The sequence below is a fragment of the Triticum urartu genome, chromosome 7A (assembly GCF_056163025.1).
Source record: "Triticum urartu cultivar PI428250 chromosome 7A, HENAU_Tu73, whole genome shotgun sequence".
Lineage (NCBI taxonomy): Eukaryota > Viridiplantae > Streptophyta > Magnoliopsida > Poales > Poaceae > Triticum > Triticum urartu.
The window spans coordinates 544,167,693-544,179,136 of NC_141879.1; the positions used below are offsets into that span (position 1 = coordinate 544,167,693).

The 11,444-nt window shown below is 46.7% G+C and overlaps 2 protein-coding genes across 3 annotated transcripts; one reads left to right on the forward strand and one right to left on the reverse strand.

Annotated features, from left to right (window-relative positions):
* The first annotated feature begins 6,053 nt into the window (after positions 1-6,053).
* Positions 6,054-8,022, forward strand: LOC125524418 (uncharacterized). Its single transcript, XM_048689471.2, has 2 exons — positions 6,054-6,767; positions 7,295-8,022. Exons 1-2 carry the CDS (start codon positions 6,203-6,205, stop codon positions 7,786-7,788), a joined length of 1,059 nt encoding a protein of 352 aa, XP_048545428.1. The 5' UTR covers positions 6,054-6,202; the 3' UTR covers positions 7,789-8,022.
* A 161-nt stretch (positions 8,023-8,183) lies between these two features.
* Positions 8,184-10,063, reverse strand: LOC125524417 (putative heat stress transcription factor A-6a). Of its 2 annotated transcripts, XM_048689470.2 has the most exons (4): positions 9,678-10,063; positions 8,913-9,590; positions 8,625-8,705; positions 8,184-8,445 (listed from the first exon to the last, which is right to left on the reverse strand). In XM_048689470.2, the coding sequence occupies exons 1-3, from the start codon at positions 9,993-9,995 to the stop codon at positions 8,625-8,627; spliced, it is 1,077 nt and encodes a 358-aa protein (XP_048545427.2). In that variant the 5' UTR covers positions 9,996-10,063; the 3' UTR covers positions 8,184-8,445. The 2 variants fall into 2 exon arrangements, with proteins under 2 accessions (XP_048545427.2, XP_087391832.1); XM_087535706.1 differs by having other exon boundaries at positions 8,625-9,590.
* Positions 10,064-11,444: the final 1,381 nt, after the last annotated feature.

Here is an 11,444-nt window from a genome sequence, read left to right on the forward strand (position 1 = left end):
GGGGAACCATATCGTGGCTCAATACGCGGATGAGTTTAGCAAGTTATCTCGCTATGCCCCTGACGATGTGGCCACGGATGCCGCAAAGCAAGAGAAGTTTATGGAAGGGCTGAATGATGAGATGAGCATGCAGTTGATGATGGCAACATTCAACAACTACCAGGAGTTGGTAGATAAGGCTCTTATGATTGAAGGGAAGCAGCAGCAGATTGAGAGCCGTAAGAGGAAGTATGGATAAGGAAGGTATAATTCAGGAGCTCAGCAGAAGCCCCGCCTAACCCTGAACTCGGGAGGACTTGTTCATAACCATGAAGGCCACACCCACAATGGAGGAAGTAACCATAATCATACTGGCCCAAAGAATGGGAATGGGAATGGAGCAAGCAACAATCAGAACCGCTCCAATCCAGCCACACCTGCGAAGAGAGACCTAAGCCACGTTACTTGTTTCAAGTGCGGGAAGACTGGACACTATGCCACGGAGTGCCCTAAGCGAAGAATGGAAACGTCAATAGGAGCGCTGGAAAGAAGCCCAATCCATTCAACAAAGGACAAGTGAACCACGTTAACGTGGAGGAGGTTGAAGAGCAGCCAGACGCAGTTATTGGTAAGTTTTTGGTTAAGTCTTTTATCGCCCTTGTTCTTTTTGATACTGGTGCATCGCATTCATACATATCAAGGGAATTTGTGGATAAATTTAAACTACCAACCTAAACTCTTAGGACCCATCTGTTAGTGAGTTCACCTGGAGCAGAGTATATGGCTAGTCAATGGTGCGACCAGATACCCTTAACCATTGGTAGTCATGTTTTTCCGTCCGACCTAATAATCTTGGAGTCACAAGGATTGGATGTGATATTAGGCATGAACTGAATGTCAAAGTATGGAGAAAGCATTGACTGTGTTAGTAAATCAATTTGTATCACCGCCCCGGAGGGAAAAAGGATCAAGTATATAAATTCGCATGTGTCCCTCCCCGTGGAACAGAAAGAGATGTCCACAATACTCCGAGCAAACACTCACTTCCCCCAAGTCCTTAGCTCGCCCGATAATCACATAGGTTGTTCGAGAAGTGTACCTCGAAGACTCAAGTAATGGCGTGGCAGAAAAATGCTGAGTCCAACGCCGACAACCAACGACAAGTGAATCGCTGGAGAAGGTGAAAAGTGAGAGGGGAAGAGGCGAGTGGGAGAGAGTGTTGATGAGAGGGGGGGGGGGGTATGGTGCTCATCCGTGCGGTTGCCGCCATGAAATAACGGTTGCAAACACTGATGTCGCGTTGCTCCCGTTAACCAAGATTTATGTGCCTCATCCAACAACCCACGGAGCGTTCATGTTGAAACGGCTATGAGCTGACGTCAGTTCAATAGAGTTTAGGTTAGGACAATACAGATGATCATGCCTTTTGTGTGTGATTTGTGGTCGTATTAGGGCTTGAGTTATAATCTATGATTGTAATTTGTGGCCTGACGGGTATTTAGGGTTGCCCCATGGTCTAATTATTTTTTAGGATAAGGCGATTTGATAACCTTGAATACTCCACAATAGATAACGGATAATCCACATACGTTGAATATTATCGAAACCAAATCTGACGGATACCCTGTTCACCAAAATCCACATGCAAGTCCATATGTGATGAATTTATATAAGTGCATACCATCTTAAAAACATATGTGGATGTGAATTCAAAGCGAAAATTATACATATCATTTACATCCGTAGCCACCTCCCATCCAATTCCAAATGTCCAAACACCCAAATCCCCACTTTCATCCTCGACCAGACGGCGGGCACGATAAAACTGGAGCCCGAAGCAGGCGGGGGTAATAGAAGAGTGGTTTCCGTTTCTCTCTCTGGCAAGTCCCCCGGAGTTCGACCTCAGCCACAGTGACCTAGTTCTCGGTGAGCGCCTCTCTCTAAGATACCCTCCATTCCTTTATGTAAAGTGTTTTTTTTTAATGGTGACCAAGGCTTTAGCAAAACTGATATATTTAAGACAATCGTTATGTTTTATAAAATTCTGAATGGTGGTAATTTGCTTCCTAACGTCAACATTTTTCCGAAACAAGAAAAGCGTCCATCTGGATAATCATCTGCGGACATGCAGTTATGATTTATGAATACACTTCCTATCTCTTGACAGATTGAAGGCGATCGGTCCGAAGCAATGTTATTATTACACACATATATACAGCCAGAAGCCAAAACTCAAAACCATAGTAAGCCAGCCGCCTCAAGTAAGAAGAAGCTTGTTCGTCTTCAGACCATCCACGAAGCAGTCCACCGAAGGCGCAAACGCCCGAAGCCGGTGACGAACGGCGCCGCGGACGTGAGCGAGCACGCGGTCGCCCGTCCGATGGCCTCCGCCATTGCCGCGCACCTTGAAGGCCGCGGACAACTGCTGGATGTGCGCCGAGAAGAAGAAGGCCGTGAACAGCAGCATGCACGCCTTCAGTGCCGCCATCTTGGACAAGAGCTTGGAGCAATCGAGCTAGGATCGAGTTATATATAGTGAGTGAGTGAGTGACGGAGCACAAGCAAGGATCGAGTGGGCGGTTGACCGAAGGCGTGCTTTGTTTGATCGGGCCGGAAAAGTTGAGAGGCGATGGTGAATATGTCAAATCTGCTTATCTAACGTACTACGTTGCTGGACTTAGCCCGGCAGGATTGACTTGACTCGATCGACAACGCTAACTTGTCAAACATTGCTGAAGAACTTGGACATGGTATTACCCTAGTAGTACGTGTACCAGTCAGTCATGCATCAATACGTTTACGTATCTCAGCTCTCAGGCCGTCAGGCGTCAGCCGTTTGCCCACCGGTATGCAATGCGTAGACAAGGCGAAAGCGTCGACTGATCTAGCTAGCTAGTCTTTAAAGTAGTGCTGATATGATATATGGCAACACATATATTTGATAATAATACAGAAAAGCCTACATTTGTTTTTGTTCAAACTTAGGGCGTGTTTCACCCGCAAAAAATGATAATAGTAAGTTAAGGCATGTTTGGTTTATAGTCTAAGGTTGCCACACGCCCACACATAACTTTAGTCATGCCACGATATCTTAGCCATGTTCCCGCAAAAAAAAAAAGAATCTTAGCCATGTACTATTTCGTTCATTGCCGCAATTGTAGCTTATCACACTTTTTTAGGAGTAGAGATGTATGTGTTGCTTCATACTTCCTCCGTTCTAAATATAAGACCTTTTAGAGATTTTACTATGGGCTACATACGGATGTATATACATATATTTCAAGTGTATACATTCACTCATTTTGCTCCGTAGGTAGTCCATAGTGAATTCTCTAAAAGGTATTATGTTTAGGAGCGGACAGGTATAAGATAAGCTAAGGTATGATTCTCACCGTCACAATACGTAGGAGTAGAGATGTATGTGTTCTACGTGTTGGTCATTTCGTTCGTCACACTTATTGACAGTGAGAATTTGCCTAAGGTTAGTTGTGGTAAAGTTAGTGATGAACCTAACATGCCCTTAGCTCTACAAGCACCTTTGGTGGATTTGCATGTTCAGTGGTAGGAATCTTGTAGCTGGAAACATCCCTTTTGAAAAATAAATCTATTTTCATTCTATTCTTCATCTTCATCGTTAAATCATTGAAACATGCATTAAACAAAAAAAATGGAATTAGATATGTAAGCATAGTTTGGCAGCACGGTTTAGTTGAAGAGAAACCATATATAGTATGAGACTGTTTTTTTTTCTAACCTAGGTGTAATGTGCCCCTTATCTGTACTGTCCAATACTGCATTGCGATCTGTGCCAACGAACTAACTTACTATAGAAAAAGTTCCTTTTTATTCTGAAATAAAAAATATGGGCTTCAAACTTTGCAGATTGACAAAACTTTTAGAAACACAATGAGCAAAAATTGTTTCAGATTTTTTGTTCCAAAAAATACAAAATATTTTTTATTATAAATATATTATTTAAGTATTTATGATATACACTAAAATTTTAAAGTTTTTCCACATATTGAGGTCTAATATTTTATTGATTTGAAGTTCATATGTTGTTTCATTTGGGGGAAGAAGTTCAAGCACAGATCACGAAGCAACATATAGATGGTTGGATAAGAGGGTGCAATGCACCCAAGTTTAGCCACGCCTTCCCCACCCGTAATAATCTAAGATCTCGATATTCAGGCAATGAGTATTTCTCTCATATATTATACTATTTAAAAAAGACACAAAGTTAAGGTTCTGTCAACCACTCGTCCTTGTCCAATCTATTGTACCTACATTCTGCCCCCTCTGTCATACTTTTAAGTTTTTTCTTCCCATATCTGATTTTCTATCAGCTTTGCTTGAAAAATGCCACATCTTTTATTGGTTTGCCAAATCAAACCTTGTTTTTTTTGATAAGCCAATAAGTGCTTATATTACTAAATAAGTGTTAAAAAAGCAATCTAATATATACATGCAAATCACGGGCTAACTTGCTAAAATATTTATGCCCCATTGCAATGCATATATAATTATTTATTTATTTCTAAAAACCATAGTTTGGTTTAGAAAAAAGTGATCGAGGGCTCTTTTTCAAATATGTTGAGGCTTCTTTTTCAAATAAATAAAAATAACGGCATTGAAGACACTATTGTTTATAAAAATACACTATTTATTGATTCCAAATCATGAAAGTATTTACAACCGTGGTTCTAAAAAGCCCACGGTATTCTTCTAAAACTTCAAAAAAAGAAGCCACCAAACGTATCCTAAATTGTAATCTTAGTATCTTACCACATCTAATTAGATTAAAACATTCTTATATGAATTTGTACTAATGCACCAAGAATATTAATCTGTAATGTTAAATAGAGAATCTAACCAATCTAGTGAACTTTAATTTCAGATTTACCACCAACACGACGTGCAAATGTAATGAAGTTCTAGCAAAAAAAAAGTACTACTCCCTTTGTAAACAAATGTAAGACGTTTTAGGAGCATTTTTTTAAAAAAAGATTAAAAATGAAAAATATAAATGTACTAATTTTTTTGAGACAAATATAAATGTACTAATTTTTTTGAGAGGAAAGCTAAGCTTTATTGATGATAATCCACATGGAGTGGGATACAATTTCGATCGCGAGGATTAGCCAACCAGACGTGGCGTCCCAGACCGAGGGAAAGAGAATGCTTAGCTAAACTGTGGGCCTCGCCATTAACGGCTCACCCTTCAAAAATAAAACTACATCTAAAACTAGTAGCTCAAAGTTTTATCTTTATAACGATGGATCCATAAGGACCTTGATTTCCTTTTCGTATATCTTCCACAACCTGTTTGCAGTCCGAAGAGATTACGAAGTTTTGAACTAGCAAATCTTCCGCAAGGGCCATTGCTTCCCTGCACGCAATTGCTTCAAGGGTGGCGGGATCTAGTTGTCCATCAATCACCAGTGAGGAGCTCCCAAGGTAGTTGACCTGTTCATCACGGCACACAGCCGCGGCCGAAGGGGCCTTTGGCCTTGCATGTGCCTGGCGAACTTCCGGCGGGGGGGGGGGGGGGGGGGGCTGGCTGGCTGCGAAAATGTCGGCTTTCTCTCCTGAAGCATATCCAATTCCGCTATAAATCGCTAGATGAACAGGTGGGTGAAAAGAGAACTTTGTGTGATACCTTCATGAATGAAATTTCCGGCGTGCAACCCAAATAGCCCAGAGTGTGACTCCATTCTCACAAATTCCACATGAGGTAACGCATCCATGAGCGCAAAGATCCAGTGTTTTGCCCTCGGCTCCGTGCTAGTGATCATCCGGTCTACTATGTCTCCTTTATCTAGCGCCCATATACATCTCGCCATTGAGCACTCTAGGAGCGAGTGTCTCCAGGAATATGGCAGTCGATATAATTTTTTTTAGTAAATGGCAGTCGATATAAATGTACTAATTTTTTTTTTTGAGACAAGTTCGGTGTTTTGATCTTCTGGAAGGGCCTGCGTGCAGAGACGACCGGCCCGGGCCACGTGAACAAAACCTAAGCAGGCCTTATTTGTTCCCTTTTGCTATTATTATCCAAGCAGGCCCCTGGTCTACCCACGTAGCACAAAGCCTAAAAGGCCCAGATCTCGGCACCGCCTCCCGAAAAGACGACCCCGCCGGCACTCTCCCTCCATTCTTCGCAGTCGTCGCCTCCCACTCCAAAGTTCCAAATCCCCCACCTCCTCACCGCGAACCGGGCGCGATGGAGCTGGAGCTCGAAGCAGGCGGCGGCGGCGGCGGCGGAAGAGTGGTTCCCCTCTCCAGCGAGTCCCCGGCGGCCGACCTCGGCCGCGGCGACCAGGTTCCGGCAGACCTCAACGTGTCGCGCCGCCACGTGTCGCTCCGCCTCGTGGGTGGCGGAGAGCCTAGGGTCGCCTTCGACGTCGTGGGGAGGAACCCCGTGCTCGTCCGCTCGTCGGTCGGCGGAGACAAGGTGTACCGCCGCGGCGAGGCGGGCGAGCTCCGGGCCGGGGACGGGCTGTCTCTGTCGCTCTCGGCGCCGTCGTTCTGGACGGTGCGGAGGACGGGCGGGGAGGGGGAGGCCGGTGCGGGTGAGGAGGCGGAGGTGGACACCGCGGTGCTGGACGCGGTGGCGAGGCGGGAGAAGCGGACGCGGGAGAGGAAGGAGAGGGAAAGGGAGAGGCGAGCAGCGGAGGAGGCTACGGAGGGGACGAAGGAGGAGGTTATGGCGGCGTCCGGTGATGACGAGTTGGATGAGGAAGTAGAGGATCTGAAAATTGATCTTGAAAGCATCGACCCCGTTCAAGGTGAGCTTGGGTTTGGTTGTTCTTCCTTTCAGAGAGAGAATGCAATCTCGGTGCCGGGAAATTTGTTGGTAGCAATGTTGCAGAGAGAAATTGTTATGGCATTCGGGTCTGGTTACATTGGAGTAGATTGCATTACTGCATTGCCTGTTTTCTAACTCTGCCTCTTATGGTTAGGATGTGTTAGTTATTGGTTAATGATAGTACATGTTTAACGGCTGCTAATTTCTGTGTACATTATGTTCATTTGAAATGGCAGAAGCCAGGAAAAATAATTGCTATACATTAGGAATTGATTGGGTTCGTTGTAATTTACGATTCGGCCGAGTCTGCTTCATACATGCTATTGTTCTTTAAGTTATGAGCTAAAAAAATTCATTCCTGATGTTGAAATAAGTTGTTCGTTCTTTTCTTAAATCTAAAGCTATATAGGTAATTAAGTTGATGCTCCCGTATTACCAGAAGTTCTTTCTGCTTTTACACTTTGCCTTTTCCGTGTCAGTGACTAAGGAGTATAATTTTGGCTGCAGAGTTTGGGTTTTTGTCGATGGGTCATGAATTTGACAATTACCCTAAGGGCAGAATTCGCCCTCCGAAGGATTGGAACTGGTTCCTAGAGGAAATAACGAAGGGCAGCGATGATGAAGATGATGACGATGTCAGTAACACGGGACGTAAATCAAGGGGTCGTAGTGGTGCGAACAAGAAGAAAAAGAGAGGGGGTGAAGATGATGATGAGTGGACTGATCAGAGCGAGGATGGAAAAGACTCCCTGCTAACAGGCTCTAGCATGAAGAGACCAAAAAAGTATGTAACAAGATCGAAAGACCCCAAAAAACCTTGCAAGGAGAGCTCTAAAACAGAAAATGAGGATACCGCGGACGAACAGGATGAGACAGATGAAGATGATGAAGCAGATGAGACACTGGGAGGTTTTATAGTCGGAGAAGAGGATGAGCCTATGGAAGAGCTGAGTGAGGAAGAAGAGGAAGATGAATTCGATGATGAAGACGAAGACGACTGAAATTTTGTGCTTTCATGTCAAGGTGTGATGAATTTGATGATGAAGACGGCGATGACCGATAACACTGTCGATAAAGCTCTGGTACTCTCATATGAAGATGTAATGTTAGTGTTAACAAGTAGCATCGTCACGTACTGAAATGTACATATTGTGTGTTTTTCTGCTGCTGTTTCGAAACTGTTGTGGAAGTGCTCATTCGGCTGTTGTTATATCCAGTTACTTTTGTTTGCTCAAGTTATGCATTTTTCCTAGTTCATCTCTCAGTACAGATGCGTTGATTTTCGTCTAATATTTGCATTGGGTTAGTGCTTGCTGATGCAGATAATATTTCTAAGCTTCTACAGAACGGCAACCTGTGACGAAATCAAGACGATTTTCCATGTAAAAGAAGTCAGTGAGCATGCTGAAGAAACAAAGCAACATGTTTAGTCCATATTAGTTATCCATGTTCATGAGCTGAAACCATTACTGATCAATGAAATTGACTTCTTTTTTGAGGGATCAACGAAACAGACTTGAAATGGAGTAGTCCATTTATCATTGATCAATGAAATAGACTTCTTTTTGGGGGATCAACGAAATAGACTTGAAATGGAGTAGTCCTGAAAGCACCATTTTTTCACCAGGCTGTCTGCAATTCTGCAACCTTCCCAGTTCCTACAAATCAAAAAACACATCATGCATCATCACAGCCTTTTAATGTGAGGATCACCATCCCAGATTGGTAATCGAACGCTGAAGAAACAAATTAGAATGGAGTTTTAAAAAGTTTATATATTCGGAGAGAAAATCGTCAGCCCAAATACAAGTAATGAATATGGATGCATCGGCGGTACCTAGGCATCTGAACTTCCGGAGCGTACTGACTGTCGCTCCCTTCCACACCTTGCATCCCCACAGACTCCATCATCCGGATCCTGCACGAACACACGCAGAATCCGAATTAGCAACGACAAGCACACATATGGTAATAATCATAATCAAACTGCAAAGCTACTATGCCCTGCTGCTAGCTACTAATAATGATACTAGTGAATTGTGCCGAGCTGAGCTGATGAGGCGATCAAGATTCAACAACTGGGCGGGCCGGCAAAGGAGTCTATCTGCTGCATCAGGTCCTGCACCTCCTCCTCGCCGAACTCCCACGGCTCCATGTCCCCCGCGGCGGCCACGAGCTCCTCCACCTCCACGTCTATCTCCGCCTGCCCCTCCTCGAGCAGCTCGTACCAGATCATGTCCGTCGTGACGCCGCTCCGGGTCGGCGCGGCCGCTTCCTCGACGACGCCGGCCGCCAGTGCCAGCTCCTCGAACGTGAACCCGTCCTCCGCGGGCGGCGGCGAAGAGTTGGCGTTGAGAAGCCGCCGCTTCTTCTTGCCGTCGATGACGGACGCCGGAGCCGCCGCGGTGAGGCCGTTGCGGCGCGCCAGGTTGGCCAGGAAGGCCGGGCTCCTGACGGCGCGCGCGAGGAAGGCCTTGCACTGCTCCTGCCGCCGCTCCGTGCCCTCCACGCGGCGCTCCATGTCGAGCAGCGTCGCGCGCGCCTCCTCCTGCTGCCGCTTGAGCCCGGCCAGCTCCCGCTTCAGCGCCTCCCGGTCCCGCCGCAGCCGCTCCAGCTCCCCCTCCACTGGGCCGAAGCCGCCGGCGCCCTCCGCGCACGACGACGACGGCGACAATGCCGCAGCGGGACGGCGGCCGGTGTCGGCGCCGCGGCGGCGACGGATGCCGGCGAGGAGGTGGCGCTGCCGGCCGAGGAAGCCCGTGTTGGCGAACTCCCACCTGTCCGGGTTCACCTTACGGAATCCCTGCAACAATCGCACCACATTCATCAGCGAAGGAAGGAAAACAGCGATCGATCAGCAAAAGAATGGAGCCGCCGCAGACGCACTTACGTAGGTGTTGAGCTGCCGGAGGAAGCTGGAGAAGTTGGCGTGCTTGAAGTGCAGCGGGAGGAGGCGGGCGGCGAAGGCGTGGGGGTCCCACACCACGAAGCTGTTCCGCGCCGCGCCCCACGACACCACCGCGTCCGTCGCCGGGTCCTCCACCATGTCGAACGTCTTGGCCAGGAACGGCGGCACCGCCGCGGCCGCCGACAGGTCCAGCGGCGTCGGCGCCAGGCAGCAGCCCGCGTCGCCGTCGTCGTCGTCCAGCACCACCATCTCGGGCTCCTCCTGCTTGACGTCCATGGTCACGGCGGCGGCGGAGTCCATCTGGTTCTGACCGGAGTGCAGCCCGTGCAAGTGTTCGTTTGGTTGGCCGCTCGTGAGTGAGTGATGTCTGCTTTGGCGGGAGCGGAGTGTGGGGGTTGTGGAGTATTTATAGGAGTGGGATGGAACATTCTGGAAAGTACCAGAGAGAGGGGATGAATTGTGTGTCTATTGGCGGATATTTTCTTTGGAAGTTTCTCAGGGCCGCTAGAGCTCACTCGTGAGTTGGCTTTATGTCGCGCGGCCCGCAGGTAGATTTTTGGTGAATGTCGGGACTGCCCGGAAGAATCGGCCATGTTCCGAGCTTGGGCTGGGCTCGGCCCGAAGCTGAACATGCCTCAGGCCCAGATATATCATACCTTGTTGAAGTTTCACTGTCAAATGAATGTTTTTCTTGCCTAAAAAAACCATCAAATGATTTTTATATTAACATGCGGTATACCGAACATACAAAGAAAGACCCCTTCTTTGGATATATCACACAACCGGCTCGTCAAATTTAGCATCCACAACTCGCGATTGGGTGAATCTTTGAGGATGCCCGGTCTTTGGGTACGGGTTTGTCTACCGAGGTTGGCTCACCAGGGTCTTCCTTTCTTTAATGTCCTAAGTCACATGAACATGGCGACTACCTCCCAATGCCCGATGTGTGGCAGGCCAGACTCTCGACGCCACGCTCTTATTGAATGTCCTATGGCTCGGTGCGTCTGGGCACTGCCCACAAATGATATGGTGGAAAGTATGATCACAAATATTGAACCACAAGCAAAGCAATGAATTTTTACCATGTAATCTTCACTATACATGAAGAGTTTACTGAGACGGTCCTGACAATCTGGTCCATATGATATGCTCGTCTGAATGCCATCTATGAGCTTGAATTTCAGCGTCCTCAATCCACACACGGTTTTATTCAGAATTTTCTTTCGAACCTTCGATCATTATCCGAAGAGAAACAAGGATTGTATCGCATGTGCCAACCACTTGCCGAAAACCATGGACCCGGTCACTCCCAGGCATCTCGAAGCTTAATGTTAATGGGGCGGTGGGGAGGCATGCAAAGAGAGGAGCGGTGGTAGTAATTTGTAGAGACGAGCACGACCATCAATTTGAACATGGGCACGATTTTTATCCATTTTTTGGGGATGGGTATAGAGAATGTCTTTATGGATGTGGATTTTGAAATTGTTCAACCTGAGTTGAATCCGACCCATTGCTACCTTTAATCTTGGCTCACACCCACCTTGACTGTCTTCCCAATCTCATCACCAATTACCTCCCCATTTGATCTACTCATCATCCCTAGTGGCATCTTCACGACGCGCGCCCGAACTGGGATCAGGCTAAACTTGTACTCCGCCAGTATGTTTGTCGGATCAAAATCTTCCATTATGGTTAACTCCTTACCAACCATCCATGGACCTTCTTCCAATGCCTTCCTTTTCCCAGATG